We start from the raw sequence: 20,046 nt of genomic DNA on the forward strand, positions 1-20,046 counted from the left end.
CCCGCCTCTTCCCGTGGGCGGGGTTACCGGTCGGCGCGGCCGCGTCGCGCCACTGCGCAGCCTCGAGAGGGCGGTACCACGGCAGCTGCGACATGGGGGGGCGCGGAGCAGACGCCGGAAGTAGCGGTGGTACGGGTCCCACCGAGGGGTACTCACCGCCGGCAGCGTCCACCCGCGCCGCGGCTAGAGCCAAGGCCCGAGGGGGTGGGCGTGGCGGCCGCCAGAACACAACACCCTCTGTTCCCTCTTCTCGCGGAGCCGCGCCGCGTCGCTCCCCTCCACCGGCTGCCATGAGCGAGCGCCTCCGCCCCAGGTGAGACCACAGAGACCCCCTTCGTTCCCAACCCCTCGGCGGGGCTGGAGCCAAAAGGGCGCGCGAAGCGGGGGTCCGAGCAAGCGTGGGCCCTGCGGGTCTCCTTTTGGGTGCTCTGCGGCCCCGGGGGAAGAGGGAGAGGGATGCGCAAGTACCTGGTCCCTGAGGTGCTAGGAGGAGTGACTCGCTGGGTCCGCGTCTCCCCCCACCCGTACCCCGTCTTTTTTTCCCTACTTGGAATGCAGTCTGAACGGTCCCGGAAGAGAGACAGTGGCCCTAAAGCTTCCCTGTCCTAAATTTAGGAGGGTGGGGGGATGGGAGGAATGTCTGATCTTTGAGAGGGAGTCCCTAGGACGTCTTTGAGGGGCAGTGGCGGGGAGCTGCCATCTCCCCAAGGTCAGAAAGGATTGGGTTGAACTCTGCAGCAGGGAAGGATGGGGCTAGATGGAAGCATTGGGGCCCTCGGACGGTTGTGAACATGGAAGGGCAGACGACCAAAGTGACTTGGGGCATTGACAGGCAGGATTCTAAACTGTTTGGATACGGAGCCGTTTGACTCCGAAGGCGGGAGGTAGGGCTTGTATCGCGATGCTCTGCTTTCCACGAAGCGTGGCCTCAGGACCCTCGTCTTCACCTAGGGGTGCTGTTCTTGCTTGCCGTGTGCAGAATAGAGTCGAATCGAGCTGCCTGCTTGCTTTCTTTTCTCGTTTCCTCCTGTAAGGGGGTGGGGAGGAGAAAGTTGGGGTTGGGTACCCCAAATGAAGAGAAGCAACTTGACTTCGAATTAGAAAAATCCCTCATGGTGGAATTTGAAGTGAAAAACCTATAGATCCCCAAGTCCAACACTGTCCCTTTTCTGATGAGGAAACACTTAGAGAGCTCAGCTGGTTTACTCGAGTCTTTCCAGGTTCACCAGTCTTTCGCTCAAGTGAATAAGATAGGTTTCCCTTGGTAGATTATGCTGAATCTTGTTCATATTTTCATTGGCTTTGAATGTAATTGACAGTCTTCCCACAAAGGTCTTGCTCTGGAGGATGGTTAATTAAAGGAAAGCATCCTGAGGTTATTTGCTCCAATAGTGAAGCTCTAGGTTGGCCCATATATCTGCATTGGATTATTGATTTTGGTATATAGTGAGTGGGGCATAAAGCCTGCTTGTATAGAAAGTAAGAGTGGACTAGATTTGAACTTGGGGGCCGACTTGCTATTGGAATTAGAACAAGTTCCTTAGGCAAGGTAAGCCAGACCTAACTGTCATTGTTTTCCTTCCCAAACCCAGTTTATACTTCTAATAGTCTCTTGTGATGTCTCCTATCTGAAAAAGTCTAAATATTTCCTACAGAAATACTCCTTTTATCTCTCACTGGGTAAGCAAACCTGAATGGGCTTATACTGGTAGCAGATGCCTTTTATCTAGTACACAAATAACCTCAACATGTTTATACTGGTAATTTCATTGCTATTTAAAAAAAAAACCACGTGATTTGGACAGGGGTTTCTTACCTGCTTTTCACCCCATGTTTCATGGAGTGTGATGGACCAGCCCTGCCAGCTCCTGTTGTCAGAATATCTCCAAGTCGGTTCAGTGTCCTGGATCTGTTTCCTCAACTTGAAGATGAGGGGTTGGTCTGAGATGGTCATTTTTCAGACTGTTATAAAATATACTGAGATAACCATAGAGGGGTAGATGTATAACAAGGAAACCCCTACTTTAACCAAAACAAGTCCTTTATTTCATATATATATTGAATGATTTTTTTTTTCCTGATAGAAAGGTTTCTCTTGCTATATAAAAAAAAAAAGTTTGAAAAACACTAGTCTCCATACTCTTAAGATTTCTTTTATGCTCAGTGTCTAGGAGATGACTAGAAGACTGGAAAAAAATGAAATGAGTGGTGATGTAATCAGCCATCCTTAAAAGTAACAGATGCTAAACAACAATCTGTAACTAGATGCCTGGGGAGAACATAATCAATTATATGGTGGCGGCTAAAATTATAACCTGGTCTGTGGTATTAATGTGGAAGGCTGTAATCTGACTTTGTGGATACGGTTGAACATGAAACTGTAATCTTGGCAATCATTAACAATATTGTTGAAAGAAGAATGTTTCAAGGGTGGAATCTACATAGAGCTTAGAAAAAGGAGAAAGAACAGGAAGCTCATTCTTAATCCATACCATCCAAAGGAGAGGGCCTCCTGCAGGGGTGATTTGGGGTACCGTGAGAAAGCTGCTGATTATGAGGCAGGGATATTTCATGGGACTTTTCCCAGGGTTTAGTTTAAATCTGCAAAACCAGCCCATCCTCTCTGTACTCACATCCTTTTTGTCCGACAGCCTCCTTGACGTTCATTTTCTTGTCACTGCAAAGATATGCCATGGATTATAAGTGAGGAAATTGGGCCGTTGGGGTCAGGCTCATAAGTGTTAGAGTGGTTCAGCTGCCCAGAGCACAGTCAGTTGCTGGCATATTGGTAAGAGAAGAGTTTGGGGACCAGCATTTGGTGAGTTTCCCTGGGGTGGCATGTGACATTCTGTCGGATCTTGTTCTGTTCACTGCATCTCTTTTCCAAAAAGATTCTCTGGTCATGTTAGGGTGAAAGTAGTAATTATTTGGTTCAAATCTGTGGTAATAGCACATCCATTTAAATGAGTATCAAACCTGCTTTTCACCTAGTTTTTAACCCCCACATACTTAAGAGTAATGTGCAGTTAAGATCTAGTGACCTGAGAGAAGTGTTAGGGAGCAGAAATGATGATCTTAGAAACGGCTGAGTCTTAGAATGAGGTCACCAGAGCCCTTTGCAGGTTGGTTAATGCTTGATCAGAACCACCCACTCACAGTGTATTGTTCCCAGCCTAAGCTGGGTCTGCACTCGTTAATAGATGTATTCCGAGTACAGGAGTGTCTCCAGATACAGGGCGTTGAGCTAAGGATGATAACTTAGATGTTCTCCAGTATCAAGACTTCAACTCAGAACCTTGGGATTATGGGCCTGCCCTACCATGCCACACTACTGGCATAGAAAGTGTACGACTGTATAGAAGATACTCAGTGCTCAAATAAATACTTTGCTCAAATTCAGTACCTGCCCAAGAGCTGTCTTTCCTCTAGCTGTAGAAATTTGAATCTTTCAGAGCTTTCCTTATAGTAGATTATGCTGCTTTGTATAAATTGGCCTCTTGCCAGTGCTGTCCAGTGGCACTTTCTGTAGTGATGGGAATGCCCTGTGTCTGTGCTATCCAGTGCAGTTGCCCCTAACTACCTGTGGCCTTTGAACACTGAAAATGTAGCTAGTGTGACTAAGGAACTGGATATTAAATTAAATGTAAGTAACCTCATGTGGCTAGTGGCTGCCATATTGGATAGCACAGTTCCGGGCAGTTTGCCTTCAAATGATACCTCCTCTAATTTATTTCTATTTTCTGTCTCCTAATCGGGGCCGTAGACATCCTTCCAGGAGCACTTAATTCTTTCATCGAATACATACACATTTTGTCTCTTGCACATCTGAGAACACTGAGGTAAATGTGTGGATTTTCCTTAAACCTTTAAATTTTGAGCAGCTTGTGCTGCAAACTCTAATAATCTGGTGACGTAACATACAGTACTAGGTGGTGCGGAGAGAATAATGGAGTTACCGTGCGCCAGAGCGGCCTTTCCGGTGACGGTGGGGAAGAGTGATCCAACGCTTTAGGGGCACTGAGCTTTTGTTGCATGTAATAACTGGGGGGAAATCGGGGATGAAAGAAAACTGCAGATCAGAGACCGCACGAATCTCTGATGCTCTCCCTGTGTGGCACCATTTTCGTGAGGATTTTAGGGGTACGCGGGCAGAGACAGCCACTCCTGACTTACATACTGTCCTGTGGAAGGGAGTAAGATGCGGTAACCTGAAATGGTGATTTTAGGAAACGCAGAGGGAAGATAACCTCAGTTAGGTGGAATTTGGAAGCTTAGTCATTAGCGTCCCCCCGCACCTGCTTAAGGCATTTAAAGTCGCCAGGCTTCTTTTTAGAAATCAGTTGCACTCATTTAAGCTCGCCCCAACTGCTGCTATTTCGTATTTTCGTTCTTCGTGCCTAACGATGGTGTACTTCCAACTTTTTACCTGTTGGGATAGTGCGTATGATGAATTCTGTTTTCTCAGGAAAGAGGGCAAATTTGTTGTCATGATTTACAATTTTAAGTGCCTAAAAGATGAATTGTTGGATTTTTCTTTTTCCCCTCCCTGTGATCTAATTTCAGGAAAAGGAGAAGGAATGGCAATGAAGAAGACCATCATCTCCCCCCCCAGACCAAAAGGAGTAGTAGAAATCCTGTCTTTCATGATTCCTGGGACACAGAGGTAGGAAGTGTGGTCAGAATTTCTGCTGTTTTCATTGACTTGAGCTAAATAACCCAGTTTCTTCTTGTAATTAAAATTATTCTTTGAATAAATAAAAGTCATCTTACTTGATTGCGGTGGTTTCAACTTTTTTTGAGTCATGGCCCCTTTGAGGAAGCTGTGCACCTTCTTCCCAGCAAGGTGGCGTATGTCTGCACATAGTAGTACACACAGAACTTGTTAGAAGTTCCACGGACCTTTGAAAACTCATCTTTGAGCTGTCTAGCTGAATTTCAGGAACCAATTATTTTCTAGTAATTTAGGAGCCATTAATTATCCTTAAGTTTATTTGGTTGCAGTCATGCACATATCTTTATGAGAAACTGTGTAAACATTCAGAGTAGATAACGTCTGTGCACACATAATCCTATTTTTAAGTGTTATTGCTTTTTTTTTTGCTTTTCTTCTTCTTTTTTATCATGTTGTTCTAAAAGAGCTCCTGTGGGAGGCAGGGTGGAGGGGAGTGAGTGGGAAGAGAAGGAAAGAGCTCCTGAAGTTCTGGTTTCCTGAAAAGAGAGCTTCAGTGTGGCACCTGTGGCAGAGTTTCTGTGTGCACCCCAAGGGCTGCCCTTCAGGGGTCAAGGAGGCTAACATTCAAATGACGTCTCTGTTACCGCAAAATTGTGACCCTTAACAAGTCATCACCATTATTGAGAAGTTCCTCACTGGCAGAGATCCCCAAGCCCAAGTCTCATAACTTAGAGCAGACCTCTGTGCATCACAGAACTGTGCGTATCACAGTTTTTGCACAACCAAAATAATTTGTACTTTAATTAGTTCTCGATACTAGGATTTGACCTACATCCAGTCTTTATGGGAAATTCAGAGTTACTCCCCCCAGGGGGCGAAGAAATCCGTTAATGTGTAGGTCTTACACGTTCGGGACCAGTAAATGAACAAGTGCAGATTAGCTCCTTCAGTGTGGAGATTTGAGGTCCTGTCACTCCTGTCCCCCTTTTAAAAGTCTGCTCTCCTGCTTTCTTTTTCTTACGTTTTGAAAAATGATTAACAGAAAAGCAGTTGAGCTTTTGTTTAATGTGACAAATCAGAGGATGAAAGAAAAGCAGAGATTAGAGGCTTCCCTGAGCATCCAGTGATAAAACTGTGACAACAATTGAGTTTCCATTTTTCTTTTGGATTATAAGTCTGTGAAAAGAGTGTGCAGGGATTACTTTGACCGCATCAGTGTTCCTTTACCTGTGTCTCTGTGCAAATCCTGCCAAGTGATGTTTACATTAGTTCAGAGGTACTGTCGGTCTAACTCTTTTGTATTGATCATTTGTGCTGTTTACGGTTGTGATGCCTGAGAACAGGATTATAAATCGTCATTTAAAAAAAAAGGAAACACTTCTGATCTTGTATTTTCAGTAAGACTCTTAGTAGTTTTGTTTTAATTGCTGTTTATAGAAAATGGTCTTTACTCCCTGTCTAAAACCTGTAGCATTGGTATCACAGAAGCAAACCATGTATTGTTGTTTTTCAATGTTTTGGTTCATGTGTCTTGTTCTTACTTGTTCAAAGAAATGGAGCGGCTTAACCACTCTGTAATCATTAGTCTGAAAGATGGACTAGCCTGCCTTTGTTAGAATTAATAGGCCACGCAGGCATTTTTTATTTGTTGTCATATCTGAACTCACTGGTAGACCCCGTGTGGACGGTTATGGCCGTCCCCTGCAGCCCTGTTGACTGACCAGTCACCAGTGCTTTGAATGTGTGGCCACTTGTGTTGTGCTTGTCTGGGGTGGAATTAACTAGTAGAGAGGCTGAGTCAACCGAGGGAAGGCTAGAGAAGCAAAAAGCAGGAGAAAACCTTTAAAATGGAAAGTTAAACCCTGAATAATTGAATCTGCACCATTGGAATAGATTGTTACGTTTATAGCACAAAAATATCAGGTTTAGGGGCACTTGGCTGCTTTTTGATAATTGTATATGAATAGAAAATAATAAAATGATTCATTATTAGTGGATTGTTAGTTTTGTAAATTTACGTAATCAAATGTTAATGAAAATGTTTTTATTATTTTTTTTAATTTTTAAAGATTTTATTTATTTTTCAGAGAGAGAGCAAGAGTGAGAGAGTGAGCGAGCACAGGCAGGGGGAGCAGCAGGCAGAGGGAGCAGCAGGCTTCCTGCTGAGCAGAGGGCCCTATGCGGGACTCGATCCCAGGACTCTGGGATCATGACCTGAACTGAAGGCAGATGCTTAACCGACTGAGCCACCCAGGTGCCCCCAAAATGTTATTTTTAAATTCTGAGGTGGGGCCAGTGAGATAGTTTCCTTAAGCCTAACTGAGTGAAGAGAAACTGTTTCTTGTGTCTTTCCTGAAATACTTCCAGTAATTTTAGAATTCTTTTTCTTGTGACTTGAAGAGCTTTCATTTGGAAGGCGTTTGCTTTAATTCTGAGAGGAGTAAATTAAAGTTGTTTTTATAATTAATTGCCAACATTACATTTTTCTCCTAAATGTAATAATATTGTCAAGTACTGGGGGAAAAGGTGTTTGAATTATGTCGCAAGTAAATCACAGTTATCTGTAAAATGGAGATAGTGTATCCCTCTTTCCCTAGATACTGTTGGAGGGGAAGAATGTGAACTGACTTGCCAGATTCGTTACATAAACAAGCTTTTAGTCTACTTGTGCATTTTCTTCTTGTCATTTTTGTAGGCGGTATTATCTCTGCTTTTCAGATGGGAAAATTGGGGCACAGAAAAGTAAAGTAGTTTGCCGAAAGACACCCAGCTAATAAGAGGCAGAGTCCGTGAGCCCAGAGCTTGGCTGGTGCCTTTGCTCCTGACCGTGGTATGTGCTGTTGCACGAAATACGGGACGGAAGTTCTGAGAGATTTTGCTAAATATATTCAGAGGCAGCTCGGTCCTAGACTTCTCTCACATCATGGGAACAGAGAAGGGTAATTTTCCTCCTCCTGTCTTAGCTGGAAAATATTTTTCCAAGTAAATGTTATTTACTTGGTACAATATTTATGTATTTATTTGGGTACAGTATTAGCTTGAAAGCAATTTTAGATCGTTAGCTAGAAAAGGTGAAGAAATAGGGGTCTGAAGGTTTTTTTCAAAACTCTTAATTGGTGTTGGAAACGAAGACCTTTAATCTTAATTTCAGTGACTTGTATTTAATGACTTGTGAGCCTTAGGATGCTATTTTAAAGTTGAGATATAATTTACTGGTATGGGAGCAAATTTTTTTGTAACACCGTTCCAGATGAATGTATAAAAGTCAGGCCATTTTTCTCTTCATTGAGCAAAAAGTGAAATCGTTTATCAATTTGTGTCTCCTGCTGGGTCCTGTACAAAGGCAGTGACATTCCCTGATCTTGGACAATTATTTGGATGGGTAAAAACAAGCAAGATTTAACTTTATTTAAATTTGTTCTCTTAGGGGTGGTCTTATTGGTTTGAATTTTATCTTAATTTGTAGTAGAGGAATGCTTTTTGCTTTCAGTTTTAATATCTTTATCTACAGTTTACCCTAGATGTTTCCACATAAACGAGGCTTCTTTCACGAAGGTGCATGCCTTGGAAAAGGTGCTGCTACCTGAGTAACTAGAAGCAGAACATTTTTAAATGTTTGTTTTTTTAAAGATCTTTAACCTACCAAGACCATTTTAATTTTTCAGATCACTGTAGAGTAACAAGGAAGGAGTGAGAGAATGTGGAGGAAAAACAGGAGTGGCTTACCTTGAGTAGCCTCTGCCTTTATCTTTCCCTGTTAGAAGGGGAAAGTTTTCATGTCATAACCCTAAAATCCCATGGGTATTATTAATGCGACTGCGGGAGACCTGACCAAAAAGTAATAACCAGGGAACCCGTGTATCATTACAATTAGGGTTCTCTAAGTCCATTTATCTTAACTACTAAGAATTAGCTGAATATTAGGTGATTTTTTTTTTTAAGATTTTATTTATTCATTTGACAGAGGGAAATCACAAGTAGGCAGAGAGGCAGGCAGAGAGAGAGAGAGAGAGAGGGAAGCAGGCCCCCTGCTGAGCAGAGAGCCCGATGTGGGACTCGATCCCAGGACCCTGGAATCATGACCCGAGCCGAAGGCAGCGGCTCAACCCACTGAGCCACCCAGGCGTCCCAAGGTGATTTTTTTTTTTTTTTAATAGCGTGAATTTAGATGACAATGAGAATATTGAGTATAATTTCTTTAAAAGTATCTTAAGGCTTTTAGTTTTTTGCCCATTCTTTCTTTTTTAAATATTTTGTTTATTTGACAGAGAGAGTGAGAGCAGGGGGGAGGGGCAGAGGGAGAAGCAGACAACCCTCTGTGCAGGGAGCCCAACGTGGGGCTCTATCCCAGGACCCTGAGATCATGAGCTGAGCCGAAGACAGACACTTAACTGACCGAGGTCCCCCCCTGCCGTGCCCCAGTTTGTGCCCATTCTCATCCTCAGTCAGTTGTAGGGTAGTGAACTATTTTTGGTGATGAAACTATTAGGGTATGTGTCTGTTTAAAAACCCTATAGCAGGGAGCCTGGGTGGCTCAGTTGGTTAGCAACTGCCTTCGGCTCAGGTCACGGTCCCGGAGTCTGGGGATCGAGTCCCGCATCGGGCTCCCAGCTCCATGGGGAGTCTGCTTCTCCCTCTGACCTTCTCGCCTCTCATGCTCTCTCTCACTGTCTTCTCTCAAATAAATAAATAAATAATCTAAAAAAAAAAAAAAACCCTATAGCAAAAGAACTCTGAAATTACCTTCTAAAATGGTCTATTCAAAGTGAAGAAACAGGCCTTTCCAAAATGAGTCTGGTTTTCGCATATGTTTAAAGAAACCGTGCTCACGGTGCACGTCCTCACAGGGTCAGTAATACTTGGCTTCAGCCCACAGCATAGAAAGCTGCACGAGGTGGTTGGTTTGTAAAGAAATGAGCGTATGTACCCACATGTACGTGTTTTTCTACAGGTCGGGGTTATTTTTTGGCCTGTTGGTTTTTAAAAACAGTGAAGTGATTGATCATAGGACATTTTAGTTAGGAAGGACCTTAAAACATCGTGCAGTTCTGCTTCAGCCTATAAGGGAAACAGACATAGAAAGGATAGGCTACTCCCTCAGGGACACAGAAGAGTGACCGCCTGCGTTGTCATTCCTTGTAGTCAGACATAACAGTAGCCCACTGAACTCATTTGGAATCTTACAGCCTCCCTGATGATAGCATAGCAGACCTGCAGCTCTCTGAAATTATTGGCGCTTCGGAAGCACAGAATTTTCCGGTGGATGCTCTGACAGGCTTGGCTAAGGTCATCTCTTGCACTTACTCCAGCCTCTGCCTCGGACGCGGCACTTGATGGTGACCCTAGGAAGGGCGTGTGGTGAGCCGGAGTTCTTCAGTCCTTTGAGGCTCATATAAACATAAAAGCACCAGTGAATGGGGAGCTGGAAGGGATGGGAAGCTGGGGTTTGAGAGAATCAAATACACTGCCAGTCTGCTTTTCTCATTAGGAAGAAAAAGCATCCAGCTCTAGGTAGTGAATAGACACATATATTCTGGCTCTCCTTTGATGAAGCAGAGGGACTCAGTAATTAATATTCCTGCCTGGAGGCCTTTCTAAAGATTATCGGCGGGGATCGTCTTTAGAGTTGTTTCGGGTACACACGGCTTGCCTCTTAAACTGATTTACCCCTTGGGAAAATGGAACTGCTTGTAGGCTGAGGGTCCTGGACCTCTTCTGTCTAATTCGAGCCCTGTGGGCTGAGACCATGAGCTCGTCACTGTCCCTGTCCTCTGCGGCAGAGCTGGGCCAACACGGGCTCCTCCTCTCTGCCGAGGAAGCGGCCCTCCGCTTTTCTTTGTCTACTCTGCCTCCTGGCCAAGGCCCCTGAAAGCCTCCCTCGTACGCCTCCCTTCTCTTACAGTCTCTCCAGCATGGTGTCCCCGGACACGAGCCCACAGAGGTATCTGTCCCTTCCTCGTGGGTCCCCTTGCCACCCCCAGCCCGCCCGCAGGCTCCGCCCCACCTTTCCCTGCAGCCGGCCCGTCCCTTCAGCCCGGCTGGCTGGGGTCCCGCCTGCCTCCCCTTCTTCCCTCCCTTGATCCCGTTTCCTTCCCAAAGCCCCTGAACCGTCCTCAAGGCTCGCCGTGCTCTCCCCACTCAGCAGTCCTTGCCAGCTCACTTGTCTCCTTTATTCCTTGCTCCCGTCTCCCTTTGGGCTGTGACGCATCCCCTTTGATTTGCTCTGCTGTGGGCCTGCCTTCCTGCTCTCCTGCTTGAAGCCTGGGGCCCTCCCTTCTGCGCAGAGCTCCGAACCGGTCTTAGGTGCGGACTTCAGGGCGCTTGATCGTCGAGCTGTAACCCCTCCTGGATATTTTGTCGGACTGACTGTGCCTGGGGTGGCCCGCCACACCACACTGTTAGCTTTCCCTCCCCAGACATTCCTTCCTTCTGATTTGCTCCTCCTGTGCTCTCAGTTGGCCACGGCCTGCTTGCGGCAACGCTTCCCCATCTTCTAGACCCGGGTCAGATACTTTTCATTTTACGGAGGCTCTCCTAGTTCTCTCAGCACCTGTTGCTAGATTGCCGTCACGGCTGGAGCGGTGACACGAGGATTGTCCTCCATGGCTGGGCTGCCGGCATAGTCTTGGTCAAGCCCAGCACATTCCTGTTGAATGATTAAGCCGCCCTAGTGAAATTGCCATCTTGTACACAGCAGGCACGGGGACATTTGTGTGGACAGTGCTTGGCCTTCAGAACAGTCTGTGCACGCTCGAGCCAGGTTTTCTGGAGCCACGTGGGGCCCTGGCAGGTGCACATTTTAAAACAGCACACGGGTGATTCCCGAATAGGCTGAGTCGTGATCGTTCTCTTCTCCGCCTGCCCTGGCATCTGCACTTAGAGGGAGGCCCTGGTGGAGTTCACGAGTGCGCAGGCGAACCTAGAGCCCTCGCTGTGCACGCAGATCTTCTCCATGGACTAGCAGTTGCCTTGGTGCATTTAGAGAGAACCTGTTGGTTGGAATTGGCACAAGTTTAACTTTATTGTGCTTGTACGTGTAGATGGTTTTTATTTCACGGAGTGTGACCTTAATTCTCTTTCGATTTGTGATGTCAGTCTGTCTTGAAAATACCTGGGTCAGATGTCAGCAGGAAGCCTAAACCGAAGTCCAGAGGAAAGAGAAGGAGCTTTGTAACCGCCCACCGGGACGCGTGGTCTGCTGAGTGGGCTCCCTGAGGTGCAGGGGACAGTTCGACGACTCTTTCTTAGTCCCCAAGTCTGAGAAAAGACTTCTTAAGAACAGTATTAGTAATGAGGTAACTATTTCTGTCCCAGTTTAGCAGCTGTAATTTTTAAAACCGTGTACTGTAAAGGGTGCGCCCTCCCAAGCACTGTGATACTGCAGAGATCCACTAAGTGAGGAAAATACAGTTTCTCTTTCCATCTCAAGTTTTTTTGTTTTATAACAAAATGTTCAACTTCTGTGCAGATCTTAAAACGTGGACAGAGGCTTACTTTTTAGGGTTAGGAGAAAATAATGGTCTTTCTCTTGTCCCATAAAGTAGGCCTGACTGACTGTTCAGACAGACAATAACTTCGCAACTTCTTTGACCCTCTCCCACAGGAGTGTTTTATTTTGTGACCCAGCAGCACACACTAAATATATTCATGAGCAGTAAAACAAGTTTCACTGAGCGGTTACCCTTTTCATGTTTCACTCTGTTTTCTTTTCCTATGCTGGCTGCAGTTTCAAAACCCCTGGTTCATCCCTAGAGAGTGAGATACTCCTAAAAGCTTCCCTCGTAGTGGAAAGACTGGTCACAAGTGGTAGAAAATAGGAACCAACATGTCTTTTGCAGAGATGTTTTGGTTTTACCTTTGATGGCCGTAGTACGTAGGTAACGTTTTGTAAAGGTTAAAATAACACGTAAAGGCCATTAACCCTGATTCTTGGGTTCAGATAGTCCGTCTTCTATTAGTTTCAAAATAGCATCAGCCCACTCAATGCAAGTGAATACAACTGAAGCAGTTTTAGAGGTTCTTAAAGGAGGAAAAAAACAGTCTTCTGCAAATCTTACAACATCAGCGTACTTTTTAAGTTCTCCGTCTTGAAGTTAGAAGTACCTGAAGATTCGATCTGCTTTGTAGCAACATTTAGTTCTCTTACTTATGACCAATTTGCTTCCCACAGAAAATCTTTTTTTGTAGAAGCTATAGAAAATAAAAATACTGTAAAAAATGGAAGGTCCAAATTCTAAATATTCTCCCATATATATCCTTCCAGACTGTTTTTGGTGTATGTAGATGTCTATACTAAAGAAAAACATTTAAAAAGCCAGCTGGCATTCTGTACATACAGTTTTGCAACCTGTAAAAAAAAATGTTGGAGATGTCTTTCCTGGTATATATATATATACACCTCTATTATTGTTAATAGCTGAGTAGAGTTTCATTGTTAACAACTATAATTTATGGGGTATATTTTATATATATGTGTTATAATCAGTTTCTCTGTTATTGGACATGGAGGTGATTCTCACTTTTTCACCGTTATAAACAAAGCCACGTTAACCATTTGTGTACCTGTCTTTGTAAAGTTGGTATAAAACATGTTTTTATGCAAGATTTTTAAAACGGACTAGAAATCACAGGTATGTCTTTTCACTTTTCATGGTATTGTAGAGAAATTTTTTCTAACCTGTTTAAAGAACTTTTACCCTTTCTCAGAATAGTGTCACTTTTGCTATTATAGTGTGAAGTAAATTTTGAGATGGAAACTTGACTTACTAGAAACTGATTCTAGTTCTTGCCTTAATTTTCAGACAGTACCTGTAACGAAAAACAGTAAAGAAAACAGACTAAGAGGAAACAAAGTGTTCTGCGCGGTGGGTTTCATATTTAGTGTAGTAGCTGACTCGTTAACTGTTCACGACCTTACCAGGTGCAGGAGCTCCACACACACGGGCTGCTCACCTCTACGTTAGGAGAAGCTTTTTTTTTTTTTTTTTTAAATATTTCTTTCCTTTTTTTTTTTTTTTAAGATTTTATTTATTTATTTGAAAGAGAGAATGAGAGAGAGTAAGCATGAGAGGGGGAAGGTCAGAGGGAGAAGCAGACCCCCTGCCGAGCAGGGTGCCTGATGTGGGGTGTCCATCCTGCGATTCCAGGATGATGACCTGAGCTGAAGGCAGTCACTCAACCAACTGGGCCACCCAGGCACCCAGGAGCAGCTTTTATGGAAGACAGTTTTTGGTTTTGAATTGTATTTTACTTCGAAAGTCTTTAAGTACATTTTTTTAAAAAGATTTTTTATTTATTTGAGAGAGAAAGCATGCACTGGGAGGGGGAGGGAGAGGTAGAAGCAGATTCCCCACCGAGCAGGATCGATCCCAGGACCTTGAGATCCTGACCTGGGCCAAAGGCAGTGACTTAGCCCACTTGGCCACCCAGGCCTCCTGGTCTTTAATTGCGGCTGCTGCTGCTAATCCTGCGGTCTGACTCCATTCAGCCCTTCACAGTGCTCTTCCTGTTTGTGGTTTTTTGTGGAAGACATACAGGTGGTCTTTCACCACATGTGGGCAATGGGATGTGTACGCTGTGAAGTAGCTCCAGATGACTTATGGGCCATGGTGTTTCTCCTTTATGTCTTAGGAAGAACAGATACCCTTCAGGGACATTGCTTTCTCTCCTGGTTCAGACATGTTTCTGTGCATATTGTTAGGTGCAACTTTTGCTCAAAAATGGATAAACTAGTATTTTAAAAAATCACTTTTAAAGTATCTATCTGGAAACATTATTTATATATTTTTATAGTAAAGATACATAATAACCACATTGTAAGACTTACAGTAAAGAGTAGGAAAGCAAGAAGCAACTTAATCCCTCCATTTGAATACTATGGCCAGTTTTTCCCCAGTCTGTCTTACGTATAGACTTTACAGAGTTGCATGCAGACTTTCCAAAATGAATGTCTTTGTATAAGGAAGCCCGAATTAGATAGATCTAAGGGTGAAGTTAAGAAAAGTGCGCACCAGATTATTAATTACTAGAATCCTAACTTTCTCATGCATTGATTCTTTCCACTATAGTACCGGGCTGAGTTATGAATGGAGGAAGGGCACTGTCGGTCATTTATTTGAAATGCAATACTTAAATTGTAAAATAAACCATCATTCTGAAAGGGATTCTTACCATTGCCTTATGTTTTGAGAACCCTAGTTTTTAGGGATCTCTGAGTAGTTTCTTCAAGACAACTAAGACACCGAATCATATTTGTTACACTAAAAAAAAGAAGTAAGGCACACGTGCACACATATGTCAAACTGCAGAATTGCCATTGTAACTTTAGAAGAAGTACGTTGTACTTTTTCAAGATAGGTGTTCTGCGTTCAGAGAATACCATTTTGTGTCCCTGAGATGAGAACCAGGAAACTGTCTCAGATGTTTTTAAAACTCGTGGCCAGAAGCCATGTTGTGTTAATGACACTTAAATCCTGTCCCCGTGGTTGATACATTTCCCTTGGAGGCGGAGAACTTCCTCCTTTGAAATGAATGATGAAAGCAGGTAGAGAAGATGTGAAAGGAATTAGGATGTAGTTGAAGAGCTTTGCAGTCCGAAGGCCCGAACCTGGACCCTGCCGCTTCCGGGAGTGTGAGGGGGATCCTAATCCCACTCAGCCTTACGAGGCAGTCACAGGGATGCAATGACGTATCGTAGGTGCGCGCACTTTGTCTAGCTGCAAAGCTACTGATTTTGGTGCCGCTGCTCCTCACACCCAACGGGAAGGAGCTCTTACACGGGGTATTATAAATGACACCACAGAAGTTCTTAAGAAACCAAACAGCCTAATCGCCGTCCTGTTTCTTCTTCCTTCCAGTCTTCAAGCAGCGACAGCGGTGGGAGCAGCAGCAGCAGCAGCAGCAGCAGCAGCAGCAGCAGCAGCATCAACAGCCCGGACAGGGCGAGCGGGCCGGAGAGCGGCTTGAGCCACATGGCTGCCGGGTCCGGCCCCAACACCCCTCAGCCTGTTCCTGAGCAGTCTGCACTGTGCCAAGGCCCTTACTTCCACATCAACCAGACCCTGAAGGAGGCCCACTTTCACAGCCTACAGCACCGAGGACGGCCTCCGACATGATGTGCCGGCAGTTTCTTGCCTTCTGTGAAGGGACAGCACTGTGCAGATTTGATATTTCAACTTACGATGTTTTAAAAAATTGCACAAAAATATGCCTGTTGGCTTTTCAGTCTATATTTGAAATAACAGGTCAACAGGCCGTTGTTTACTTGTGGTTTTGCTGCACTATTGCGATTTCAAAGGGGCTTTGAAGCAATTTTTTATAGGATTCTTTTGAGGGTGGGTCTCAAATCCATGTCGAGGTAATGGTATGAGGAAATCTCATCTGCGTGTTGAATCCATAGTTTGTCCAGTTCAGACTGATTTCCAGATCTGTCAATTAGAAATTCTACTTTATGTAAAAAGGCCTTTTAAAAAATGCGGGATCTTCAATTTTTTAAATTCAATAAACTAGTAAAGAGTATCTAGTTTCCATGAAAAAAACCTAAGTTGTTTTCCAAAATACAGAAAGCTTGATTCAGTCTTGCACTGAAACTAATTGCCATACTACCTCTTAGTATGTAGACGTCCTGTTGAAAGTACTCTCTCCTCTGTAACAGGAGAACAATCAGATCCAAGTTAGACTGTGTCAGTGAAGCAGCCTTGCTAGTAACTATCTTCTCTCTTTGTTATATATTTGTATTTCCAGAGAGAATGTCTTTCAGACTTGTATACCCGGCTCACTTCCGCTACCGTTACTCCAAAGCCTCCATCTCAGACTTAGTAGGAAACAGGGCACAGTTCGGACAGTTGAGGAGTATGTAATGACCTTTGTCTCACTCACTGACTTGTTCTATCAGCAGTTTCCGTGATCTTGCTGGGAATCCGCTTTGGGGTTCAAGAACTAAGGCGCTGGGGAATGCTGACCGACTGTAAGCTATCTGAACTGCTGTCTCAAGTCACAAGTGTTGTGAAACCATTGGACAAGGAGTCACTGTATGCGTAAAGAAACCCCTAATGGTACTGGGGGGCCACATTCCACTGTTGAAACTGGAAAGACTGGTGTGGCTTAGAAACAAACAAGCAGAGGCACCGTTAGCAGAAATGATGTAGTATTTATTTAGAGAGAGACGGATATGTTCCCGTGTTATTTAGTCATACTAGAGAGCCAACCTAGCTTGAACAACGAAGGCGTGGATGCGTCTTCTTCCTCACTGACCAGCTGTCGGAACAAGGAGCCAGGCTGTGCTGGGTCACCCGCTCGGGAGAGTGCCGGGGGGACAACCTGCCATGCATGTAGAGGAAAGTGCCTTAGAGTCTACCCAGACCCTCCTGCCTGCTCACACCTGCCACGGCACGCGGAGTCCACACGGCACACACAAGCGGATCTCAGAAGCATGGATAGCTCTAGCCAGGGGACTCTGTGCTTTGTCAACCCTGACAAAGGACATAGGGGACAAAATGGGATCTTATGGGACAGAATGAACATTTGAAGAGGAGGACTATCCTAGGAAAAGGGTAAACATAGGTACCTCCTTTCTGTGGTCTGAGCCTCTCCTATGGACAGAACTTATAGGTCAGTACTTGAAGCAGAGAGTCAGGGTTCCGGGGGAGCTCCGGCCGCCCCGGCCTGCGGAGGGGAAGGCCTGGGCGGGGAGCCTGTGCTTTTTCACTCTCGCCTCCCATGTTGTACAACCAGATGTTTGAGGCAAAGTTTGGTCCTACTGGGTTTGATGGCAGGGAAAGTGGAAAGGACACATTGCTAGCATATTCTGTCCCAAGAGGAAAGCAAACAGAACTAGATGCTATGAGAAGACAAGCCGTCTGGGCTCAAGCACACGCGTACACGACACAACTCAAAAATACCCAGGAGGGCTCCTGCGGGCCTAAGAGATGGCAGTCGACTGAAATAAAACGTGTATTAACAACATGTCAAACTCGAGGAAGCAAATTCCCTTTTCTCCCCACCCAACTGCAAGAACTAGGAAGATGAAGCCACCGCAACAAAACAAGTTGTTTTTTTCTAAACAAGTACAGTGGTAGTGCTGGGTTAAGCGGTTACCTCTTCCACCCTGCGAACAGCAAGAAATAAACTCCATCCTGTCCTGTTTTCTACAGCCTTGGCAGCCTGAGATAACGTCTCTATTATGAGGCTACTTGATAGTATAAATGGGCATCGTTTAAAACTACTCTCAGCTCAAGCTAGTGAAACCTTGTACTTCTATATTGCGCCGCCATTAAAAGCAGCATTAGTGCATTTTGTCCTTCGGTTCTTTATCGATTACTGAAAGGGGAGCTCGTCGGGCGGTTTGGTGGGAGACAGGGACCGGATCCCCCAGGTACGCCCCCTGCTCTCGGCACTTACCTGGGCTTTGGTTTCGATGTTTCTGCTGGTTGATTTGGCCTTTCGGGCACTTGTCATGCTCAGTGGAAGAAGGCCAAACCTCCAAGACAAGATGAAGAATTTCAGTGGCATGAACAGGAAGCTCGGGGGCCCTCACACAAGCTCTGACTCCTCACCTGATCTGACTCGACGCCAGCGGCAGTATGTTATGGGGTTCTTGCGAGTTGAATGTGCAGCTCCGGGGGGTGAAAGGATTCTCTGTTCCAGTGACCAGTCCGAACAGAACCTGACAGACAGGAAGTGGGGCACAGGGACAGGCAGGGCTTGTCCCTGTCCAATTAAAAAGAGAAAATCCCTTCTCTTGTTTCTCACTGTCCCTTTGGGGAATGTTCCTTGCAGCATGTTTACGCTTTAGAATTACCTTTTTCACTGCCCACAGGTCAGAATCCCAGAGTCACATCGCTCTTTCCGAGGCCTCGATAAAACCTCGTTAATCCTTACCTACAGCTGGAGGGCTGCGATCACGGCGGCCTCTGCAGTGAGATTTTAACCTAATCCTCTTTCAGTCCTTCCAACTAACCTGAGCTATTTGCATCCCAGCCCCCTCCCGACGCTGCCGAAGCTGCCAGCCCGAGTACTAAGGGCTGGAGCGGATTCACACCGCCGTCTGAGCCCGCGGCTCTGCGTTCATGCTGAGCACGTCTGGGACTTACAGAAGTTCGCTGCACCAGGCGGTTAAGGTTGCTGTTGAGGTGCGGCGTGAAAACATCCAGGTCAAATGGGTCAATGAGCGCCTCTAGATAGTCAGCCACTTTCTCAAGTCTGGAAAGAGGAGTATGATTATTCTTCACATTTTTTTTAGGTCAAAACCCAACCTTATGGCATTTCAGTGCTAACGAAACCCCGTATTTGGATTTATTCTTACTTGCTGGCATGGTAGCACTTGTCACTGCCCATCAGGCTTGGGTAATCCTCAAAAGTTTTAACCTGCCTGCTGAGATGTCTGAGTGAAGTCCTTTCCTTCCTCATGTCAGCGACAGAGTCAGAGGCTCAAATTATACCCGAGAGTTGGTAGGCTGACTCAGAAAGAGAGGCCTGAGATTCCGCCCACCGCACTTGACCATGGCATTTACCAGCAGGTGGCCATTACTCCTCTAGCTGGTCATGCGAGCACTTCCTGGTTAAAGCCAACAGCTAATGCACGATGAGAGGCTGTCTCTTGGCTTTCTGGAAAGGAGCTGTGTGTCCTCAGCAGAGGCGGCCCTGGCAGTGCCTGCTGGGGCGCGCGTACCTGGAGTCTTGTCTGTTGCGGCCAGTCTTCACCTCCTCACCCCTGGCCGTCAGAACAACACTGAGACAGCGCAGATCATAGAGCAGCTGCAGGGCCCGATTCTGGGTCATTGGGAAGGCGCCTTCTTTCTGCAAATGAATTTCCCGTCCCCACCCAAGAAGGGAGAGGATTTGTAACGGGAGCAGAGTAAACAGCTTCATGTTTTAGTTTGGGATACAGCTTGTTGCTTCAGAAGCACCAGCTTTGTGTACTCAACAAGGGCAGTTTGATGTCACAACAATGGGTTTTGTTCAAAACTTGGTCTTAAACCAAACTGAAAACCTTCAAACAAAGGCTTCGGGTGCTCCAGACTGCCCTTTTTGAAGAAAAAAAATCTGCTGTATGAAGGAGAGGCATTCTGTGGAAGCTCAGGAGAGAAGATGTCCCTGAATTCTCTCCCAGGTCAGGAGCTGGTGCTATCTTAAACGTATCACTAATGAAACAGGAAGATCCACCGCAGGCAGAATATTCCAGGGAAGGGGTGAGGGCGGTGGGGGGCTGGGAGACAGGAGCTCGCTCAGGCGAGCACCTCTGTGTGCCACATGCTGCCCTGGGCACGGTCACCCGCCACTCCTCCCAAGCAGTTCTCCAAGTGACCACACTTGACCCCAGAAAAACCAAGAAAGCTTCGTGATTTGTCCAAGGCTACAGCACATACGCGGCAGTG

The 20,046-nt window shown here is 45.4% G+C and overlaps 2 protein-coding genes across 4 annotated transcripts in view; one reads left to right on the plus strand and one right to left on the minus strand.

Moving 5' to 3' along the window:
• Nucleotides 1–12: 12 nt before the first annotated feature.
• VCF1 (VCP nuclear cofactor family member 1) lies at nt 13–17,962 on the plus strand. Of its 2 annotated transcripts, XM_059150375.1 has the most exons (4): nt 13–313; nt 4,564–4,663; nt 13,474–13,536; nt 15,529–17,962. In XM_059150375.1, exons 1-4 carry the CDS (start codon nt 93–95, stop codon nt 15,784–15,786), a joined length of 642 nt encoding a protein of 213 aa, XP_059006358.1. In that variant the 5' UTR covers nt 13–92; the 3' UTR covers nt 15,787–17,962. The 2 variants fall into 2 exon arrangements, with proteins under 2 accessions (XP_059006358.1, XP_059006359.1); XM_059150376.1 differs by lacking the exon at nt 13,474–13,536 and having other exon boundaries at nt 20–313.
• The window catches only part of COG1 (component of oligomeric golgi complex 1), a 13,304-nt gene continuing 10,058 nt past the window's right edge, over nt 16,801–20,046 (minus strand). For both annotated transcript variants that reach the window (XM_059150357.1, XM_059150358.1), the window contains 5 exons: nt 19,341–19,468; nt 18,763–18,871; nt 18,226–18,335; nt 18,071–18,149; nt 16,801–16,990 (listed from right to left, as the gene is read on the minus strand). In XM_059150357.1, the coding sequence (XP_059006340.1) occupies nt 16,853–16,990; nt 18,071–18,149; nt 18,226–18,335; nt 18,763–18,871; nt 19,341–19,468 (564 nt within the window). In that variant the 3' untranslated portion in view covers nt 16,801–16,852. The remainder of the gene's footprint in view (nt 16,991–18,070; nt 18,150–18,225; nt 18,336–18,762; nt 18,872–19,340; nt 19,469–20,046) is intronic.

The sequence above is a fragment of the Mustela lutreola genome, chromosome 15 (genome assembly GCF_030435805.1).
Source record: "Mustela lutreola isolate mMusLut2 chromosome 15, mMusLut2.pri, whole genome shotgun sequence".
In the NCBI taxonomy this organism is placed as follows: Eukaryota; Metazoa; Chordata; class Mammalia; order Carnivora; family Mustelidae; genus Mustela; species Mustela lutreola.